Genomic DNA, 24,532 nt, shown 5'->3' on the forward strand with positions numbered 1-24,532 from the left:
CCTTACTGCATGTTTCGCCACAGTTTCAAAGAGAAATGTCCACTGAGAGGTGCTAAAACATGGTTCAATACGTAAACCCTGGCACGTTTATATTACATTGCTTCAGGTAGCCTATGTATTGCAGCGGTTCAGAATTCAAATATCCGGGGACCGTCGCTAGAAATTAATGCTCTATCGTGTTGGAAATATGCCCTACACCAAACCCAACCCTAAACCTACCCGATAGTGCTGACAAATGCAAAACTGATATAAAAATGCATTTGTTGATGCAACCATGCTATTTTGACTTTCTTACATGCAGATTTGAACTGTTTTGTCGAACCGGAGCTCCTCAGCTCAAATCTCCCAGCATATTAATATTGTTTTGAAGTCACAACATGATATTCTTCAAGTAATTGTGCGAAAATTATGCTTTATTAATCGAAACTCTGTAAATTTGTGTAGTGTGCCTCTAGTGTTGATTTCTTCTGGAAACTGCAGTGATAAGTGATAAGTTGACTTAACTTAAAAAAATTGAGGAAACCCGTTGCCTTAAAATTTTTAAGTAAATGATAATTAAAATAAGTTAAGTGAATTGTCAACTTAAAAAAAAAAATATTTACTTAATTTTAAGGCAATGGGTTTCCTCAATTTTTTTTAGTTAAGTCAACTTAGCACTTTTTACAGTGTACTTATTGGTACGTATTTCGCGTCTCGCTAAAAAGTGCATCCAGGTACTTTTATGCCATGAGACCAGGTAGGTACAATACTGACCCTTGTGAAAAAGATGTACACTTTAGCACGCTTTTAAACTTATTACAGAAATAATATACTACACAAAAAAGTTAAAATTGATATCAAATACAATAACTTCAGAGTGCTTTTCTGACCCACTTAAATAGGATATAAGTACATCTTTAATGTAATTTAATAATTAAATTAAAATAAAATGCAATTTAAAGTAAAAATTTAAGTTGGCATTATTACAAAGTGCAATTTTTTTTTAAAGTGTACTTAAGGGTGTCATGAAAGTGTCCTTTATTTCATTAATATATTATCTGCAAGTACAGTTGAAGTATACTGCAAGTGGACCTTCAATACAGTTAAGCACAAGTGGGGGTAATGATCCTAAATTTTCCTAGATTAAAGATTAAAGTCTTTAATCCTTGTATTTACACACCACTTAAATCACCACTTCCCTTTATAATGTGGCTTTTTAAAATGTAAATGTTGTTATCTGATACCCTTTTCATTCTGTTAGCATTGATTAAGAACAAAGCTAACCTGGGCTAACAGGCACAGTTGATGTTAGCGGTATCAAGTCCAGGTTGTGACCTGTAGCTGGACCCTCCCTCCGTCTGCAGGGGAAGTTCATACACAACGTGTGTGATCAGACTTCTTCACAAAGAGTGTCATTTTACCATCTATTGAGAAGGAGTTGTGTTTGAAGCTGCGCCTCTATCTGCTAATTAAGAACTTCATTAGCAGTGCATTGCTTCATAGACTGACTTCTAAAGCATATAATGTTAGAGGCCAAAAGCACTGTTATTACTAACCTGTCTGTGCATGGCACATGCCTTTAAACAAGAGTACTAGGATTAAAATGCTCTTCCAGACTGGAGAAGTGCAGAGACCAATCTTTGAAGGGTGCTGGAGTCATGACTATCCCCCTCAAACCTTGGCTAATGAAAATGCTCTGAAATTAGAAGCGTTAAGAATTTGCAAGTCTAGAACTAGAAAGGTTATTTTTAGATGGATTGGGTGACAGAAAATGATGGCTATCTCCACAGCTTTGAGACGTTAAATGCAGGGCAGGACGATGGACCTGATAAGCCAGTGGCGATAAACTGGCGTCTCTCTAGATGTATATTTTGCTTGTAATGAGCATGCAATATTTCAGGAGGTGAATATGCAAAATTCGGCAACAGAAACTTATGGAACTATGGATTGGAAATTCAAAATATGAGACTGAAAATTATGTCCAAGAGCTGCAGCAGATTATAATAAGGATACTCATGCCGCTCGTTGCAACTAATGCTAATCAGTTTTTAATCTACTAATTTGATAATAAGGTATTTGCTTAATTGATAATCAAATATAAAATGGCCAAATGTTGTTGTCCAAACAATGTGAAAATTGAAGGCTGTGAAAATATAGCACATGTACTGTATCTGTGTAAACATAATTATGTGCAAAGACAGGGGCTAAAATATAAACATGCATGTACACTATAATAAAGAAAAACAAAAGACTTGTTTGCCCATCTGGATATTACATTTATACCCCAATAATGCCTGTACAGTTATTGCTCTCATAAAAATGCAATTACTTTTGTTACATGTAGCATTTTAACCCACATTTAACGTTCAACAAAAAGTATATTTAATGTAGCAAAATGTAAATTTTAGTCAGAATTATTGCACCACCCTTCTTTTGCACTAATTTAGTGCAATCTGTAAAGACTTGATTGCTGTCATTTTGCAAAATTGAAATACTACTGTGGCGCTACATTTATATAACCTTAAAATGTAAGTAATGCACTGATGACTCAAGCTCACAGGAAAATGTAACTGTTTTATGAGGTGGCAATTTTTTATTAATTGGAATGATGTGAATCAAACAATAATATGATTTTTAGAAAAAAGAAAGATCGACCCTTAAAATTAGCCGTCAATGGGGTGTAAGCAGTTCATACAAAAATGTACAAATGAGATCATATGAATTCATACTAATTAGCCGGCAATTCTCCAAAACTTACAATAGTTAAAAATTGCTATGAGAGTGTCAAAAAAAAAAATCTGTAATGCATTGCATGACACATCTGTGAGAGCACCTGATAGGGCAAGATGCATTAAATTATATACTAATTCATTCATTTGAAGCTCATAATATAAACAATGCTATCTCACGACCAATTCGTACGCATTTTACGAGGTGGCTAATTTGTACGAATTTGTACGATTTATCTAAACCCCAGTGAAGGGTAGTTGTAGGTCATTCGTACAAATTTATATGAATTGGCAACTCGTAAAATACCTACGATTTAGCAAAAATGTATGAATTTGTACAATTGAGGTCGTACGAATTAGTCACCTCGTAAAATATGTACGAATTGCTGTGAGATCGGGCTGAATATAAAGCATTCACATGTAGGCCTACAGGACAAGCTGGTGCACTTTTTTCGCAGCAGTTCATTCTGTGTTCCTCGCTATTTTCCACATGTGTTTTGTCCTTAGATATGCATTGTTTTCCATATACAGCATGCAGCAAATGCGATTAATCAGTTATCATATTCATTCGATTAGTTTATGTAGCCATTGCGGTATATTATTGTTCTTTTGAAGCTTGGAATTAAAAATTAACTTCCACTTTAAATGTATAGAAAAGTGCAGCTGGGACATTCTTCAAAATATCTTGTTTTGTGTTCATTGAAGAAGAAAATCATATAGGTTTGAGGGTAAGTAACACTATTTTTATTTTTGGGTAATCTATCTTTAAGGGTCAGATCAGAAAGAAAAAGTTCCTTATGGTTACAACTCATGGCACAAAATGTTTACCAAAATACTACTGCATGCCTGCAGTCAAATGAATCACTGAATTTGAATTCTCAGACAAACAGAGATATTATCTTTACGTCTATATTTATCTATTTCAGACATTTAACACTGTTGTCACTTAGGCCTCCTGAGAAGCAATTTAAAACAGTCTGGGGCTGCCAAAGTCAGTCTGTAGGTGACAGGTACTATCCTCAGGCAAGGCCCACCCATGCAGCTTAACATCTTCTTAAATTGGCAGCGTCTAGTGCACACCGTAACACACACCTGAAGAGGAATGACCGAAGGTGTACGGCAGTGTGTGTGCGGTTTGTAAGTGTAAAACAGTGACATAGAGCAGCTTCTCAGGAGAAAACATTACCGTCATGTTGACACAGAGTAGAGCAAATGAAAACCAAAGTAAAGCCCTCTTTGTTTGGTTGTTTAATGACGACATTAACTGAGGCTATTCATTAAACTACATAAGACAGTTTGAGACCAGATTGACCACAGTACCAATGATGGGTGCCAGACATCTGCTCTGCTTTTGGCTTGACAGATTAAAGAGGTGTTCGGATCATGCTTGATTAGATGAACGATAGATGGATGAAGTGATTCAATAGGTTTTCCAGTGTATGTGGATCTTTCTTAGATCTGTATTTTAAAGGTATAGTCCTAAAAAATGATCATTCACTTACCCTCAGTGAAACCCATATTATTGTTTTTATCTTCTATGGTAGACAAAAGATGGATTTCTGAAGCATATCCTGGCCACACTTTTCAGTGAAGATGGATAGGTACTGCCTATGAAGACATTTAGACAGCACTTTTTCATAAAATGAAAGCCTACATTCACCAGTGACTGTCAAACTCCAAAAAGAACAAAAAGCCAGCCAAAGATTTTTAAAAATATTTGTGCTATTCTTAAGTCTTATGAAATCTTATACTTTTTTCTGCATCCATGTCAACCAATTAGAGCAAGCCAGGTTGCCAGGTCTTCAAACAAAACTAGCCCTGTGGCCAATCAAAACGTGTGACGATATGTCAAAACTCAAAATATGCCATTCCCATGTTCAAAAAAATCTAACGTATTTTACAGTCATTGTTAATCGTAATACATAAATTCAACTTAAAAGTCACTATATAGATGTAATGATAAGCAAAGTCTGTTTATATAAAGGAGCTCACAGGAGCTCAGTCTTCCTCCTAAAGAAAACGTATCTAGCACAGTTTTATCATTGGTAGAACATTAAATGAGTAAATATTTGAATATGGCCTACACATTTAGATCAAATACAATTTATGTAATTTGTCAAACCTTTAACCCACAGAAAAAATAAATAAATAAATCAACCCATGACAACAGTTTGAAAGTAGCCCAATTTTGAAGAGACTTGGCAACCCTGAACTGCAGAGTGTTGTGAATTGGTGTAAAGTTAACAATGAATTAAATCATAGAAATGTCCAAACCATGTGTGACAATGTATACATTTGATATCATCAACATTTTATTTATTTTTTATTTTTTGCATTTTAGAGACCTGTTTGTTTCTCTCTTCTGTTTACAGTTGAAAAGGTCATTGTTGACTCCAGGTGATGTTTGGACTGAATCCTTCAGCTCTATAGTATTCCAGAAATATTACTTATTACAATAACCCAGCTCTGCTGTACCTACTCAAATCGTCTTTTTAAAAACCTCAAGATGAAAGCTCTCCTGCTGGAAGGCTCTTGAATGCTAGTAATAATCTGGCTTTATTCATACTAAAATTTGTCATGAAGAATGCAGGCTGTGGCTTTAATTGTGTTGCTTTAATGGATGACCTTGTTTCCCTCAGCCTCTGGTTGAACTCCATTTAGATGAGACTTCAGTCTGTAATTTAAGGAAGCCTCTTATCATTTCTCTCTCTTTCCGGCCTGAGGGGAAATACGGTTCACCGATGGTCACAAACTTTTGGGTATGATATGTCAGCAGGGGTAAATGCTAAAGAGAGCACGCAAACTGAGTCTAATATCATGTTTGCAATGGAAACGATGGCAGATGTCTTTAAACAGATGTCTATATTTGATGGTCCTAGATGAAGAGAGGTTTTAAGTATCTGTATGTGTCCCTCAGCCCCCCTTTCATCATGTTTTGGCTGGGGATGGCTGAATACTTTGGGCGAGGGACCTCACAGGTTTCTCTTATTGGTCCAGATCAAAGAGAACAATAGACTTGGCCTCTGGTGAAGTTAATGGGATAGTTCACCCAAAAATAAAAATTACCCCATGATTTACTCACCCTCAAGCCATCCTAGATGTATCTGACTTTCTTCTTTCAGATGAATTCAATCAGAGGTATATTAAAAATTGTCGTCTTCCAAGCTTTATAATGGCAGTGAATGGGGGTTTTGAGATTTTGAAGTCCAAAAAAGTGCATCCATCCATCAATCATAAAAAGTACTCCACACAGCTCCCGGGGGGTTGATAAAGGCCTTCTGAAGCAAAGCGATGCGTTTGTGTAAGAAAAATATTCATATTTAAAACTTTATAAACCGTAATCTCCAGCTGTTTTGTAAGTCATATATACCTAGGATGGCTTGAGGGTGAGTAAATCACGGGGTATTTTTTTATTTTTGGGTAAACTATCCCTTTAAAGGTGGTCTTCAGTTTGAAAAAAATCCTCCACCACAAAAACTGCAAGAAGATCGACTATAGAAAAGAAAACCACATGCTTTTGGAACATGAAGGTTGGAACATGGCTTCATGAATTCATTTCAATTCAATTCCAAACAAGCATAACATAATTTACCTGACTTGCAGTAGAAAATCCTAGAAGAGTTTGAACAATTAATGCAATCAGCCATACTCATCGGAATTAGAATTGTACTGTGATTCTGATGCCAGACTTTAACACTGATTATTTTGGAACAATATTATTCTGCTCTAATAATTGCTGTTGGTGAGACATGACTGTGAGGGAACTCACCGGAAACTCTTCACACTATTTTGCATTTGAACATTTCACCAGTTCTCTATAGGTATGAAAATTTAGCTTGTATAATGGGGACCATTTAGGGCCCCCTTCCCCCAACCCCTTCACCCCGGCCCCTCAGTATCTTTCACCCAGATGCCTAATTTCCTGGCAGGGAACGTCTTCTGCAGACAGGCTGTTCAACTTCAAAATTATGCTCTACATCCTGATCAGTTTCCTGGAGCAGTTTGGCACAACTTTTGCAGAGCTATTTCTCAACAACATTTCCAAATTGGTCAAACTCATCTCAGAATTCATCACAGTCTCAGCGAACAGAGAACAGTTGTAAAACAACCAATGAAAACTAGAAAAGTAAGCTGTGCCAAGACAAACTATACTGTTGGCTTGGCAAAGAATAGTTTGAAAGTTTTGAAAACACCTCAAAGTTAAAAGTATATTTAGGGCTTTGTTTGAATGCTGTAAGATCTGTACAGCATTAAGAGTTGGATGAGATCACTGATCAGTTTCTGTGTTTTAAACTACACCATTTCAATGGCATTTTCTGTATAGAGGAACTGGTCATTAACCCTCATTATTGAAGCAAATGACATTTAATTTCAAGGGAGCTTTACAGAAATAATGTTTTTAATATGATCCCCACAGTTGGATACCATGTTAATTTTTCCCTTATTTGGAAAATATGACGTTAAACAAATAATATCAAGCTATCCAGACAGGCTCTTTAAATATACATGCTTTGATAAAATAATGTTTACTTGCAACCCTAAAGTGCATAAAAATATCAGTTTTGAGACGCCTTTGGGTTCTGTATTTAGCCTCAGTCGCTAAATCAACCCTGTCACATGAAGTAGATGAATTACATCTGGACTTCTTCACAGCAGTTATTGAGACTGATTGTGGTCCATTATAAACCTGAAGTTGACTGAAAAAAAATCCTATTCATTTCTGTAGATTTAATATCTATCTATCTATCTGTCTATCTATCTATCTATCTATCTATCTATCTATCTATCTATCTATCTATCTATCTATCTATCTATCTATCTATCTATCTATCTATCTATCTATCTATCTATCTATCTGTCTGTCTGTCTGTCTGTCTGTCTGTCTGTCTGTCTGTCTGTCTGTGGTATTATTGTTTTGCATTATAGAGTTCATGAAGATGTGGATCATCAGGGCTGATAAAGTCGTCGTAGAGTCTCTGAGAAAGAGAACCAGGGCAGAAGTCAGAGGTCAGAGACACTGAACACACAATCCTGCTGAAGAGCCTTTAAGCTCAAATGATTAAGTGGCCTTTTGCTTTATAACATTTGCCAGTGGCAACATAAGGACAAAATAGCTGGATAAATCTGTCTCTAAAGGATAATGCCCTGAAATCCAAGCGGACTTGGACCTCAGAGAAGAAGATAAGACAGAAGTTCAGCAGGCTGGTGGGAATTTATAGACATTTAAAACAGTCTTAGCCTGAGCAAATTACTCTGGAGCGTGACTTAAGGACCCTGAGCAGTGCGTTGATCTGCTTTTCTGCATAGTTAATGAGCCTGTCATTAGCGTCACTGGAATCTGCTCTTCCTGTTGTGCTGTTTGTGCTCCTGCTGAAGATGGCAGCTAATGAGGGCACAGACTGCTTTGCTGTCATCTGTTATCTGAGTCACTCATAATGCTGTAAGAACTTACTGATATAAATGGGTAAATTAAACATGTAAAATGGATCAGATGTTGTCAGAGACACATTATGATAATGATGGAAAATTATCAAGACAGGACATGAGAAAGCTATAGATCAAATATCAAAGGATATCCACTGAAACTTGTACAAATTAACAGCAAAAGGATGTCTGATTTGTTTTGTGAATCATTCAGAATGATTTGTGAAGTTCAAATTTGAATTTTAATGATTTTAAAAAAAACGTAATCGCAAATGAATGTAAAGGCACGGAATGACAATGGAAAAGTCATGGAAATTCAATGGTCAAAAAGGGTGGGAACAATTAAGTACATTATTTATGTTATACATTATTTATTACATTATCATGCTAGACTTACAGGCAGTTAGACAATGTTATGGATGCAGTGTTTTGGCCTATCAGTGTTTGATAGAAGAGCATTGCAAATGGTGTAGAAATGGTTTTAGTATGTGACAGATCAGAGGAGCACATGTTAACATGGTACAGTTACAGATATTCCATTGAGGGAGATGAACAAGACCACCAGTCCTTTGATGTGTCAACTGAACAGCTCCCAAATCTCTCTGAAAACACACAGGCGGCTGGTGTGTGTGTGTGTCTATGCATCATGAAGCATAACGGACTGAACTGATCTGCCCATATGCTCTCCCGGATGCTGGAGCAGTCTATGGTCTAGATCTCTGCACTCCCACCCCTCAGGTGTCTTTTGTTCCCACCACGGTGTCCCTCCCTTCTAGTCACAGAGTTACTTTGAAGTGCCAATCAAATCAAAAGGAGGTGCTCACAAAGAACAAACCGCTAGCACAGAATATATGACTTTTTTCCTTTGTCTCTCACTCTATGTCCTTTTGTGCATTTTTCCACTTTGTCAAACTCCTCAACACGTAATGGAATTTTTAGCACATTGAAAATGTAACGATATGACATATCAGGGTCATGGACAGCAGGGAAAAACAATGCTAAATGTGAAAGTAGAATTAAACTAACATGTTCCAGCATAGTTTTAATGGCAAAACAAAAAGGCTTATCAACTTTTATAATGATGGAGAAAACATTCCCCATATATTTTATTACTAGATGTCCAATCAAACTTGGAGTATTAAGGCATTTGGTTGAATCTGTGCCAACAAGACAACACAAACAATTTGACACCCAAACATCCTCAAAAAACATGAACAAAATGATGCAGGTAAAAGAACATTAAATTCACTTTTAAAAAATGAAGGTTTCAGTTTTTTTCCCTCAGTAATGTCATAGAAGAGCAATTCTATGTTCCTCAAAGAACCTTTCAGTGAACAGTTTTTTTTTCTTTCTCCATATTGTGAAGAACATTTTAATAACCAAATGAACCTTTTGTCCAATGGAAAGTTTCCGAGGATGTTAAAGGTTCTTCATGGAACCATAGATACCAATAACGCACCTTTAGTCTTGTAAGAACTGTTCAAAGTAAAGGTTCTTCTATATGACATCACTGTAAAAACCCATTTTGGAACCTTTATTATTGACAGTATAATTTTTTTTTTTTTTCACATTTTCTGTTTTAGTTCTTTGTAAAAATTAATACATTTGAATGTTTGATTTTAAAGACATTTTGTTTAATAAAAACTTATCTCTGTGTTGGGTTGCCACGTTCAGTGTAAATTATGGATCTTGAAACAAAGCCAGAATTGCTGGTCCATGTTGAATTTGCATTTTAAATAGATTTACTGACCAGAATCAAGCATTTGACATCAGTCTTGATCTTGTACACCTTTCCTAGAAATGATTGCTGTCATTCAATTGATCTCACAGTCCTCACTTCACTGTAAATGTAACACACACAAAAAAAAACTGATGTATAAACAATTTTCACTCAGAAACTGCTTGTCAATTTCACGATTAATTGCAAAGAAACAGCACGTATGAATAGTATTTCAATTTTGTATCTGTTATGTTCATGTTTATGACAGATGTTAGTGTTTGTTTTGTCACTTTTTATTTGTGGAGGGGTTGTCCTGACAGGAAGCAAATGTGTTTCACAGACACCAGTGCATGCAGGAAGTGCAGATACAGTCATCTCACACACATACACACCGTGTGGTAGATGAGATAAAGGGATTAGTGAACTGCATTTGTGTGCTTCAGCTCAAACTCTGATTGACATGGCAGCTCTGGCGTAATCCTGATAATCCTGTAGAATGCTACAGGTGCTGGAGGTCCAAGGCCTCTGACCTGAGGCCAAACTCACTCACTCACTCACTCACACACACACACACACACACAAGCGGTGAGATCTCAAGTTCAACAGTTCCTTAACTTTACCTCCCTATTCTAGAATAACATCATCTTACCCTATATCTCTTTTCTTGCTAAGTGTTTGGTGCCACTGTGACATGTTTATATCCAAGAGCGAGAGACGAGCAGCGGGAGATGTACAAACATCTGCTGGAATCGTGCCTAAACAATTCTGCATCGGGAATCCTCCGTGAGATGACTGTCGTTTCTCTCACAACACTTAAACAAGCAAAAAGAACTGTTGTTCATTTTTATTGCACAGCTCATTGCATGAAGAATTGGTTTATGTTTCTTTAAGTCATTCATCTTGAAAAGACTTGTGCAAAGCCTGGTATTCTGCTTTTTAGAGGCACATTTGCCAGTATAATTGTCAAAGCAATTAAGACCAAAATTGCATGTTTGTGTTTACATCCTTGTAACATTTTCTTAAGGACAGAGAAAGATAAGTCTGGGCTCATATTTCTTATTGTTCTTAAAGCTATTGTTACTTTCCTTGTCATTAAATTGCTTTATAAATTATAATGTAAAGTTAATTGTTTTAATCTAATGTAGTCATGATGATTCGGTCATAATAAAGTATAATGTAACTTGAATAAAACTAGTGAAATTAGTTGAATTATCACGTTTGGCTATACTTGACAACCCATTTTCTACAGTGTGCAGCACATTTATTATTTATTAGAAATCAAATAACATTGTTTAAATGTAGCCTACCATATGAATTTGCATAAGGGAGACCACAGCTAGTTGTCAGGGATACAGTAAGGATTCAGTTTTTTTTATTTTAATTTTAATTTTTAATTTTATTTTAGTTTTACGATTTGTGCACAGCACAATGGTCAACAACTGTTGTTTTGTTGTGCTATATAAATAAACTAACCTAAAAGTGACTGTAAAGACATTTATACTGCAAATGAAAGTTCTTCTAAATAAATAAATAAATGCTGATGCTGAAAATTCAGCTTTGCATCATAGGAATAAATTACATTTTAAAAGATATTCAAATAGAAAACAATTATTTTAAATTGTAATAATATTTCACAAAATTACAGTTTTTACTGTCTTGGTGAGCATAAGAGGCTTATTTCAAAAACATAAAAAAGAAACTCACCGACCCCAAATTTTGAACAGTTTTGTAGTTCAAATTACAATCATTTTTCTTCAAAGCAAGCTGTGACAGTTGTATAAGTTAGCCCACATACTTATTCATGAAATAAACTATTATTTGGCAGGTTCCTGTTGTTTTCAAAATTAAATCTAAATAATAATAAAAAAAGATTAAATAAAATGCTTACGCCTTAAGAGCTTGGGCATGAGTTCCGATTGGCCAATCCCGCTGCCAATCACACGCCCCTCTTCTTTAAATAGCGTTCACGGCCCGTCGTTCACTCAGATGACAAGAATCAGTGGGAGGCGACCGAGTGATGCGCAAAGACGCGCTCGTGCCAGTGTAGCAACGGTGACTTCCTACACCTCTGCTACATACCAAAATGAAATGAATTCAACATCTTCCGGGGACTCATGCTCCTATGTTTCCTCTCCCGCGGAGATGTCTGCATGTTACAGGGACCTATGCGGAGGAGCAAGTAACTTTGCCAATATGCCCTGTTGGACATTGACATTACACACAGGAAAGTCCTATGGAATATAGTCCGCACTGTCACGCCACTCAGCCGGTGAAAAACAAACTTTTCGTGTTCTGCATCATGCTGTCACTGTGGGTGTACATGCTGTACTGCTGCGTGGGCTACTGCTCCACCACACCGAGCTTCATGATGGAAGAAAGGAGCAGTAGGAATCCACTCAGACCCCTCCAGAAACAAGACCTGGAGGTGTTCCTCAAAAGCCAGTCCAGGGACTTACTAAACAACGAGAGTGATGCTGACAGCAAAGGAGACGGCTGGGAGGAAAATAAGGGCGATGTTGCTTATGACGAGGACTTGGGAGTAGCAGGTGCCCTGAACGGGTCCGAGACCAAAAAGTTGCCCCAAGCGATTATAATAGGGGTGAAGAAGGGCGGGACGCGCGCTCTGCTCGAGTTTCTGCGCCTCCATCCTGATATCCGCGCGGTGGGAGCGGAGCCGCACTTTTTTGATCGCAATTACGAGAAAGGACTCGAGTGGTACAGGTACGTTTTTATTTAGTTACTTTATTTATTTTTTTAACACGCTGTTATTCATACGTAGGTGACGTTTATCATATCGTCAGGATAAAAGCGGATTAAAACCGCGGAATGACAAACAAAAGGTTGACGATTGTTTTATTTTTTTACATAGCCTATACTTGCACATAGCCTAGGTCTACGTTTCGTGGGGTTTTCAGAAAATCGAAAGAGCAAATTCTAAAATAGAATTGGCCTATATTAATATTAATAACGGATCTCAAAAAACGACGACCTATAAATAAATTGCCATGACCTTTGTGATTTAGCTTATAATATTGCAGAACCGGAAAACTTTTCTTGTTAAAATGTTTTGTGTAAAGGATTTAGTCATTGGTTATTACATTTTACATATCACAAACATTACCAATGCTGGGCATTGTAGGCATATGCTACATTAAAAGAAATCGAAGGAGAGAAAAGGCAGCTTTTTTGGATGCAAACATGTACTATAGCCTATTTAGTCACACCGTTATGTTGGACTTATGGGAATAATCCTTTCCAGCACAGTGTAGTTTGGTAATTGTGAACTAGACCTAGATAAAATGTTGGAATGACTCAAGACAAACATAGACTAAATAAACATTAGGCTCTCTGCTTGTGTAACACCCCTCACAGTCAGGTGCACTTGCATATCCTTATCAATCCATAGAGGTTTGACCCTCACCTTTGATTCCTAGTATTTTTATTCTTTTACCAGACAGCCATATAGAGAAAACAGATTAAATAACTATGTTTTCCCTAGTGTGATTTTACATTAACTTTGAGTGAGTTGTAATAGGGGTTAATCAGGTTAATGGGGACATTTTCCCCCAGTCATCTCCATGGCAGAAAGTGTCCCATTTTACCTGGATTCACCCCAACACAGAAAGTTGTTTTGGCCAGGTCCCAGTTAACAGGGAACGTTCTCAGAACTTCCCAGGCTAACGTTCTGGCAATGTTTTCTAAAACTTATTTCAGAAACATTAGTAGAATTTTCGTTCAAAGTTATCTATCTGGTCTTTAATGATGTTCTCATGGCATTAGCACAAAAATTTATTTATATGTAGCCTAATTCATGGAACATTCCTGAAATGTTTCAGTTGGATGTTCGTCAAACGTTTTTTAAACATTACTATTGGTTTCAGAACATTCAAAGATCATTCAGCAGTAACAATAATGTTTGCAATATGATTAAATGAATGTTCCCTTGGCTTATGTTCATGTAACCAAGAAAAAATGGATGGATTGACTATCATCAATAAATTTTGTCCATTTTGCTAGTTATTTTGGCCAAGAACTAGAGTTTAGATTGGCCAATCATAGTTCAAACTAATAATCAAACTATGCAATTTGTTTTATATAAACATCAGTATACACAAAATGAAATGCTGACACATTCTGTTGGAAACAATAGCAAAGGAAAATGCACCCCAAAGCTTTTTATTGTTTGAGCTGAGACTTTCTGTGGAGGAATCTGAAGTCCCAGTTCCTTCGCTATTGACGCACAGTGGGAATACAAGGAAGAGGCAAAGAGCAGGATGAGCCCCTTTATCCAGGGAGCCGAGCAGACTAATTGTGAAGCAGAAACATGGAGAGACAAGCATGTAGCCAGGTGGCAAAGTCTCCTGTGGAGGTATTGAGCTCTGCTGCACTGTTAGTCCAACACAGAGGAGTGTGTGAACACCATGTGCTCCCTGTAGGAGGCGTTCAGAAGGGTGACTGAGCACAGCAGGGCTTTAGAACTGTACATGCAGTGTGACTTTTCATACAATGCTTTTGCAGAAACAGAGGCTGATCAATTCAATAAACTGGCCATTCATTTGTGGATATTTATGTTTCTGTTTCAAATATTGAAATATTTACCCCTTAACACATTACAGTTATGCATAACAATATGGCATTACAATATGAACCCTGTAAAGTGTAAACCCTGAAATATTAGTCAGAATATGTTTTTTTTTTTTTTTTCAGTTGAAAACTTGAGGTTTAATGGACCTTCAGACAAAATATTAATGAAAATATATAGGTAGAATTACTATAACAACTCAAAGTAACACCTCGATTTTATTCAGAGGCCCAAATTAAGCAAAAATATGAAATTTGGTGCAATTGTTGATATTTATACGGCTAAATATATAAAATGATTCCTTGTAATATTAATCGATGATATCTTAATAACAGTATAACAGACTACTTGTATAAAATGCATAGAAATTTAAGTTTTCATTCACAATTTCTCAATAAGATTGAATAAAATCAGTTAATTTTATGATCCAAACTCTTTATTGTGACAGTCAAAACACACAATGTCATTCAATACAGTAATGACTGACGGATATAAACAAATAAACATTCCTGAAAAGCCTCATGTAGCATAGTTGGCACTCACATTTTTAAATGATTTTTATAAACACTTTTATAAAATGCGTTTATAGTCAAGTTAATGTCAGTTCAGTATGTGTAGTGTTTATCTTGAAAATATTAGGCTACTAAAATATAAAAATGATTAAGTTTTCAGCAAAAAGACGATTATGCTAACAGGCGTTTTACTTGCTAAAAAGCATAACCTATCAATCAGACTACTTTATACAACAGGTTTTTCAGCAAATTTTTGATTATGCTGATAATGTAGAGGCCTTTGAAATTTCTGTATCAAATATGATACAATAAGTTTAAGAGGGTTTATGGCATGATATATGTGTGTATATATATATATATATATATATATATATATATATTTCTTTTTAGCTACAATGGTACTAAATTAACATTCATATAGCATTCAGTATATTCTAAAGAATAATGTGGTATTACAATGGTAATTTAATCTTCATATCTTGTTTTCAAATAATCGTGATTATTAAAGCCATAAAATGTTATGTTGGTCAAGATTACTTCACAATGTGGCAGTTTGAGAGGACACGAAAAAATAACAGAGATGTTTTCAGAAAAGGACTTTGTGAAAAGTTCTGACACAATCATACTTATTGACTCCGAAGCAAACATCCCAGTAGTCTGATAGAGTTACAAGGAGTAGCTTGTTTGTGGATGGCAGATGCTGGCAGTAAATTGAAAGCGAGTCTATTGAGTGAGATGGTGAATGTTTCAAAAGAGGATCTGTTGAACCCCTGAGGTTCTGCATTAACCCCAGTGAGAAAGAGCAGGCAATTAGAGTGAATTGTGTTGTTTCTTTCTTCACTTTGTATGCAAATGTGCTCAGAGGGTGAAAGTGCTTCTTGAGAAACCCAGCAGGATCTCCCTCCAAAAAAGCCCTGAGAGGAGCAGAATGAGGGGTTTCTTAAAACATGCACGTAACTTTTCCTCAGTCTTGAAAGATTTTGCTGTTGTGTTTACTGATAAAATTGCTGCTAGCCTTTGTGTGGGATGGTAAGGCACAACTAGAATGGTGGATTTGTTCTGTGTAAAAATGCACAAAGCCAGTTTCTTATAATTTATAATCCCTTGGCTCTTCTCCTCACTGGCACATAAAGCGAGTGTAGCGTTTCTGTTCAAAAACCTAGTAAGCAACCTTCCTGTCAACTGCCTAACAAAAAAAAAAACTCACATGGATCCAAGCTATACTCTCATTTATACAGCACACACTCGAATATTGTGTGAAATAGTCCATTGTATGTGAAGTACTATGATGCAATGAAGGCTGACCTACAACCTATATTTTTTGGCATTTTAAATTTGCAAAAAACATTAAAATAAATCTGATCATCCACACTTGTACCTGCAGCTACCAAAAAAAAAAAAAAAAAAACAGAAAGGAAAGTCAGCATCTAGTTAAGTGGCCTTGTTTAGTCTAATGTAAACAAGTCATGGTGATATTTTGTGCTCATGTAATGTTATCATTGAATTGAGGGACAATTCAAAACTCAAGTGTCTTAGAGATTTCCAGACTAGAAGTAAAATGATTTCATTTTCCCTATATTGTCCTATATCTTTAAACAGATGTAAATTCTGAGTTATGAGTGCACAAATGCGAAGACGTCATAGATCAGTCATGAAAGGACCCGCAGGCCCCCACCTTGTGCTTTGATGCGGGTCTGGAACGTGTCCCATAGAAACTCTGTCAGATTATTTGAAGTAGCTGCATACCACCACTTCTCGTACCCTCCTGGGTTTTTTGACAAAGTGACATTCCCACAAGAGTTCCTTCACAGGTTGGGCCTCTGCTCTCTTAAAATGACCCAGGCTAAGCACTCATTTTGCTTGTGAACAGGTGGGTAGGATATACTTAAGCAAAAGGGTACGAGGTGCTGTGCTCTATTTTAAAAATCATGGCTAAAAGGGCTTGCATAGGTGTAAGGACAGGATACAAATTTTCTTTAAATGTTATTTTGTTAAGCTAATTAAAAGAGATGGCACTAATGCCACTATGGGTGGTGCACAGCAAGGCTAAATAATATAATATATAACACACCACTTTTAAAAATAAAGGTTCTTTATTGGCATCTGTAGTTCTATATCTTTTTGAAATAAATCTCTTATGCTCACCATGGCTGCATTTATTTGATAAAAAATACGATAAAAACAGTAATATTGTGCAATATTATTCCAATTTAAGAGTTGTTTTCTATTGTAATATATATTAAAACATAATTTATTCCAGTAATGCAAAGCTGAACTTTCAGCATTACTGCAGTCTTCAGTATCACATGATCCTTCAGAAATCATTCTAATATACTGATTTGCTGTTCTTGAAAATTAATCTTTTGTAAAAAGTGTATATTCTTAAAAAATAAAAAATAATCTCATTGAAAGAATCACACTGTATTGTAAGTGTCACTTGTGTCCAAACATGTCATAAACATCTTCAAAGAAGCTGATTTACGAACAGTCTACATAATCATCAAACACAAACGTAAGTATTGCAAAAGCAACCTAGGTGTGCTGTCAGAGCTGTGATTGTAACAACTAAAAACATTGAGAAATTCCACTGCACAGTTGCATAAGCAGACAGCAACCCGTTAAATCCCTGCTGCAAAGTGCTGTTCTATGACGACCATTGTCTCAGCATCTCAGACTATCCTGAGGGGTCTTCAAACAGCACCGAAACTTTAAAGGCATAAACAACAGCCTTTGAACATTCTACCTGATAGCAGATAATGTAAACATAGGTTTACAGAGAGCTCTTCAAAAACAAGCTCAAGAGAAGACACAACTCACTTCCCTCTAGACAAAACAAGGTAATAACAGCCATCTAACACAGCAGGCTCTCTAATTTAACACTGTGCTGCTGGAGAACTTTATTTCTCTAACGTCCAAGAGTGCAGTTTAATCCTAAACTGTGGCTAGTAAAGACTTTATCACTATCTGTAGATGTTTGGTTTTCCTCTGTATTGTTCTTCGCTGCAGAGTTTGCTTGCTAAAAATCCCCATTGACTCATTTTTTACGTATTTATTAGTAGTGCTTGTGTATATACACACACACACACACACACACACACACACACATATATATATATATATATATATATATACTAAAAATATCCAGAACTTCAAAAAAATAGTAGTTTAGTAAGAGTATACTTCATAGTGTACTTTCATAAACTAACCTTTGGTGAGTTTACTATCGTTACACTTAAAGTAAACTTAAAAATATACTTGTATAAACCAAAAAGTGGGCCAATTTAGCCTTAAGAAGAAGTACTGAAAAGCAATAGTATACTTATGAATGTGCTTACAAGCATTTAAACTAAACTAAAATATACTTTATTGACATTTCTATGGAAACCTGTATGTCATTAAATATATTTGTAATTCAGTACATTTAAAATATAATGACTTATATTTTGTGCTTTACATGTTCTTCAGTATGATCAAAATTAAGCACGGCAAAAGATAGTGATTGAAAATGTACTTTAAAGTAAACATTTGACATTGAGTGCACATTAAGTATACTTAAGTTTGTTAATAAACAGTCATGAAAGTGTACTCTCTTCAAGTGCACTTAAGTGGCCTTGTATTTCATTAATATTACCAGCAAATAGTTTTTATACAGTATGCTTAAGTACACTACAAGTGCACATTCAGTAAGTAAGCGCACTTTTTTTTCATAATGGAAGGAAGCAAATCACAACATTTAAAATATAGTTGCACTCCCACATTTGTTGCTTTTCTGTTTTTACCAATCATGCATATTTTGGCCACTTGTTGAACAGAAGCAAACTTTAATGAGTTTTGTTTGTAAGACAGCATGCTGGATTAAGATGTTTGGACAGCCATTGCTTCCAGCTGCACAGTCTGTTAAGACCAACAAATTGCAAAAGCCTGTCGCTCCTTTCCCAACAGCACTTATGTCTTCAGATTTGAATACAAGGCACCACATTTGTGTCTGTCTGCTTGCATGAATAATGCATGCGGTTCTGATTCAGGTCTGTTTTGCTTGGGGACCAGGTGGAAAGTTTGATCAGTTGTGTTTGGTTTCCCTCTGGGCCACTACAAAAGGCTCTGCTCGTGTATCTAGGGGACTGTGAACATAATTGCAGAGATATAGAGGACCCTCTCCCCACACATGCATCTATGTCTCATTAGGTTTATGTTTTTTTCACACCACTTATTAACGATGAGAGTCCAGAGAGAAATAGCAAGAGAGGTTTCTAAGATTACATAAGATGCACCATGTTTTTTTTTTTTTTTTTTAATTGTGGTAGGTGGTTAATGAGCTCAACCCACTACAATCCCCCTGACAGGATTAACCCTCAATCCCTCGACTTCTCAAAGCACTTCTTTCTTCTCCTCTCCTCGTTTCCTCCTCTAGTACAAACCCTTTCCCACCTCCCCACTTCATTCCAGTAATTGCTTAGATAGTATCTATTAAACTTTATCTTAAAGGAGAGGTTAAGACAACAGTCTTTGCCTAGTAAAGTGTCTATATATAAATACCTCATTATCAGGCGTAATCATTGCGGCAGCATATCTTTCCCTACGTTCAGCCCTACGCTAATTTTATTTTCAAACATCTGTCAATGTCAAAACTCTTGTCACTGGCAACTATAAATGACTTAAATAAACTTGATAAATCGGCTGTTGTTTCAAGCAGAATAGTTGACAGGCTTGTCCAAACTGTATATGCACATTAATCTTATTTGACAGTTTAGAGGGCTAATATTATATATTTGTAAATCATTTTCTTCCCTGATTGAAAGTTATTATCCCCCACCCCTCAGAACTGCTATAATTTAGTTTTTATGAACATTGTCAATCTTTTTCTGATCCATAGAATTAATCTGGACTGTTTTAACTTTATATGACTTTATAAAAGGCTCTGTGCTTTGAGTTTACATTATATAATACTTTTTTTTTTTTTTAATGTTTTTTTTTTAAGCTTAGATGCACATTTGCTGTCCTGTCTACTTCTATACCATAAAAAGGTTTTGGGATTGGTAAGATTTTCTAATGTTTTGAAAAGTGTTTTATGCTCACCAAGGCTCCATTTTATTTAATCAAAATTCAGAAGACCCCTAGCCAGTAATATTATGAAATATTATAACAGTTTATAATAACTGTTTTCTGTTTGATTATATTTTAAATGTAATTTATTCATGTGATGCAAAGCTGTATTTTCAGCGTTATTTGCAACATTACTCTTCAGTGTAACATGATTCTTCAGAAATCATATTTGCTGATCAAGAAACATATATTGCTATCAATATGGTATGTTTTCATAGTTGAAACTATCTCAAACAACTCAAGTGAAAATTTGATTCCTCATGATATGACTTCTTAAAAAAACTACTTAGGATGATCTTTGTGATAGTGTTGATATCTTTTCTGACACTGCATTGACCCCGAGTTTGTTATTCCCATCATTACGTGCATTATTGCAAGTGTCTGGTCTTGCATAAACCTCACTCAACCAAGTTCAGCTGTTCCCTGCTTGCTAGCTAAAGTTAAAAGACTAATTTGCCAATTACAGCATCTGGCTGATACTGCTGATTCCGGTATCATGGGAGTGAAATGAACTCCGCATACACATGCACAAACCTACTCTGAAATAAAACAATGGGGGGAAAGGAGGATGCTGTATCTTATGTACATTTCCAAGCCATATGGTTATGATTTAAAATATTGTCCAATTTCCAACTTATTCTGGCATAGACGTCTGCATTGATAAGAAGAGGTTCAGACTTGTTTAACAATTAGGACCCCCCAATAATGATGATGTACCCATTTATAATGTTCATAATAAAACATAATAATATCACATGAAGTAAAACTTTTTAAACTGTTAAAATGCTGTTAGATATATAAACTTGGAGAGATTTTTTAATTTTTTAAATTTAGTTTAGATTTATCTGTAAATCACTTTTCACAGTAATTATTATTCCAAACCATCGTTACATTATTTTACATGTACATTTACATTTATTCATTTGGCACATACTTTTATCCAAAGCGACAGACAGTTGAGGGGAAAAAGACCCCCAACAGTAAAGTAACAGTTGGATATTTACATGATACAAGTACTTACTGTATTAATGTGTGATGAAAGTGTATGATATTATAAAGGCAATATGCTTGCAAAATTAAATATAGTAAGTGCCTTTTATGTTACTGCACTGAAACAAAAGCAAATTATGACAATTTAATTGTAAAGATTAAAAAATTTATATTTTTTTACACGCTGTTAGAATGCTATTTGCTTTTACAATGCATATTATTCCAAAGTACAACAATTTTGCATTAAACCATAAATATTTATTTTAGGGATAAAACAGGTGTACTATAGCAGGATATTGCATTTACTTGTTTCTAAAGTAAGTGTACAAACTAAAGACTGGATGGCACAAATGGCCAAAATCTGCAAAAGCACCAGTTGTAGCAGCCACAAAAACTATTTTATTTTGGAAATTGTAATATATATTGTACCTTAAATACTGCAATACTCATTAGACAGTCCTGGACTATCCATGGGTGTCCTTTCTGATGCTCAGACTGTCCTCTTTGAGCTCTTTGTCTTTAGTGCTAGTGTGTGTCCTACGATAGTCCTGCTGTTTTTCATATCTGTGCTGTCTGTCAGTGTGAATCGTCCTTTGATACTCACCCTCCCCGTGCCTCTCTGCTCCTAGGGAACTAATGCCCAAAACTCAGGAGGGTCAGCTGACCATGGAGAAGACACCAAGCTACTTTGTAACCAAGGAGGTCCCAGGCCGGATCCACGCCATGTCCAAGGACACTAAGCTGATAGTTGTGGTTAGAGACCCAGTAACCCGGGCGATCTCGGACTACACGCAGACTCGCTCAAAGAAACCCGACATCCCGTCTTTTGAGAGCTTGACTTTCAAAAACATCACAGCCAATCTAATAGACACCTCGTGGAGCGCGGTGCAGATCGGCATGTACGCCAGGCATCTGGAGCAGTGGCTGCAGTTCTTCCGCATGAGCCAGCTCTTGTTTGTGAGCGGGGAACGTCTCATCAGTGACCCGGCCGGGGAAATGGCCCGCGTACAGCACTTCCTGGGCCTGAGGAGGGAGGTCACGCACAAACACTTTCACTTTAACCCCGCCAAGGGCTTCCCTTGCCTCAAAAGAGCTGAAAGCAACAGCAAACCGCACTGCCTCGGCAAAACTAAAGGCCGCACGCATCCAAACATCCATCCTGATGTGATTCAAAGACTGCGAGAGTTTTACAAGCCATTTAACAAAAAGTTCTACCACATGACCGGCCATGACTTTGGCTGGGACTGATTTTTTTTGGGAAATAATTAATTATAAAAAGTATAGAACTCTATTTTATAATAATTTATTGAAAATAATATACTCACTCAGCTGCCTATCTGTTGTTGTACGTACTGCGAATTTCTACCTTTTACATTCCGGTCAAATCTGTGAGCTTGATATTTTGTCTTTTCTAATGGGAAAAAAATTGTTTGACGTAGGAATTTAGGAGAGGGGATGTTTGACAAAGGAAAATAGCACAATGAAACTAATTACGGGTATATGATGAGTCATTCCAGTTGCATAACAGGCCCTAATTTTTTCTTTAGTAAACATTATCTACTGTTTTTTTTTTTTCTTTTTTGGAGGATTCCAGCATGTCATCCTTCATTTTAAAGGGTCGTTATTTAGTCTCAGCTGTTCCAAAGCCACATTTTGTGGATCAATACTCATAAAGCTAGACGAATTGTCAATTATGGCAGAAAATGAGGTTTGGGACACCAGCTGTTTAGCTTCATTTAAGAAAATGTAATTTTCTACATCAGCATTACACAGGAAATCTGTGAAGACAGATATTTTAACTGTGTTTGATTCTCTGTTACAAAAGTCTGGGACTGTATTTATTATTCTCAAGATGAGAAAGGCAACGCAATGCAGCTCGACAGAAATGTCCACACATCTGTCAATGTAATGACTTCATGTTACTGTAAGATTTTGCATGAAACTTGTCATGAAATGTTTTAAAAAAAAAAAAAAAAAAAGAATTTAAAGGGCCTTTTCAGTATGAATATGAAATGGGGAATTTCAGTTAACTCATTTCATACCTTACAGGAATTGCAAAAAGGGAAAGTGATATTTCCCTAGTCATGATGATTTTTCATACATCAATGGTTGAGTTTTATTCAACCTTTATTGTGTACCTTCAAATGCTGTTGTTTTTATAATGAATCTGAAGAAACTTAGTTTAAAATGATTGTACGCTTGTTTCATTCCAACTTCAAACCAAACAGTCCTGTCAGAGGTACGAGACACTGAGTATTTCTGTGCTGTGAAGAAATAAATCTATTTATACCAGAGCGTAACATGTTGTATATTCTAGTGCTTATTGAGATATATTATATATTATAATAATAAGAAATGTTTCTTGAGCAGCATATTAGAGTGATTTCTGAAGGATCATGTGACACCGAAGACTGGAGTAATGATGCTGAAAATGTAGCTTTGCATCACAGGAATAAATTACATTTGAAAGTATATTCAAATAGAAAAGTTATTTTAAATTGTAATATTTCACAATGCATAAGAGACTTCTTTAAAAAAAAAAGTCTGGCTTCTGACTGAAATATTTAATATATTCAAACAATCATCTCTAAATAAACTTTGATTCATTTATTTGCACATATATTCATATATTAGAATTCTGAGTTCACATAGCTATTATTACTTATTTTCCCAGAATTCTGAGTGTATATCTCACAATTTGATTTTTATTTATTTATTCATTTATTGTTTCAGATACTTTGTTTACATCACGATTCAGATGGTGTTTTTTTTTTTTGTAATTGCAATTGCAAGTTTATGTCTTGCAGGTTAAAAACTGAATTGCAAGTTTACATCTCACAATTTTGACTTTTTGAATTCTGCGTTTCGGCTCGCAATTTTTCAGAATTATAAGCTTACATCTTGCAATTCTACTTTTTTTTTCCTTCACAGAATTCTACATTGACATCTCATAATTCTGCCTTTCCCCCCATAAATATGAGTTTACATCTCACAATTCAATTTTTTCCACCTAAATTCTCTGTTTACATCTTAAAGTTCTGTACCTCAGAAGTGGCAGAATTTTGATACAAAATTTTTTTCATCATTATTAGTCCGTGGTGGAAACAATCTTCCACACTAATATAACATATATATATATATATATATATATATATATACAGTATATGAAGAGTTTATTTGCAAAAACATAACTCGTTTTTTTTTTTTTTCGTTTTTTTTCTCATCAGATAACGTTTTTTATTATGTTATAATGTTTTTATTGTGTTAGTTAAATGTTTTTTTAGTTATTTTTTTAACCTAGTCAAAAAAAAAAAACTGCAGTTTCATTGAGATTAATTGGAATGCACAATGTTTTTTTAAAAATTTTTGCAAATGAACTCTTCATATATATATATATATATATATATATATATATAATTATAGTGATGTTCATTGGTGACCTATACTTCATTTCCTGCAAAATGGTGAACAGCAATGGAAATAAACATCTGTT

At 35.5% G+C, this 24,532-nt stretch overlaps 1 protein-coding gene across 1 annotated transcript; it reads left to right on the top strand.

Annotated features, from left to right (window-relative positions):
- Nucleotides 1-11,848: 11,848 nt before the first annotated feature.
- Nucleotides 11,849-23,021, top strand: hs3st3b1a (heparan sulfate (glucosamine) 3-O-sulfotransferase 3B1a). The gene is made up of 2 exons (XM_058766086.1): nucleotides 11,849-12,573; nucleotides 21,669-23,021. The coding sequence occupies exons 1-2, from the start codon at nucleotides 12,086-12,088 to the stop codon at nucleotides 22,285-22,287; spliced, it is 1,107 nt and encodes a 368-aa protein (XP_058622069.1). The 5' UTR covers nucleotides 11,849-12,085; the 3' UTR covers nucleotides 22,288-23,021.
- The last annotated feature ends 1,511 nt before the right edge of the window (nucleotides 23,022-24,532 follow it).

This window comes from Onychostoma macrolepis, chromosome 03, assembly GCF_012432095.1.
Source record: "Onychostoma macrolepis isolate SWU-2019 chromosome 03, ASM1243209v1, whole genome shotgun sequence".
NCBI lineage: Eukaryota > Metazoa > Chordata > Actinopteri > Cypriniformes > Cyprinidae > Onychostoma > Onychostoma macrolepis.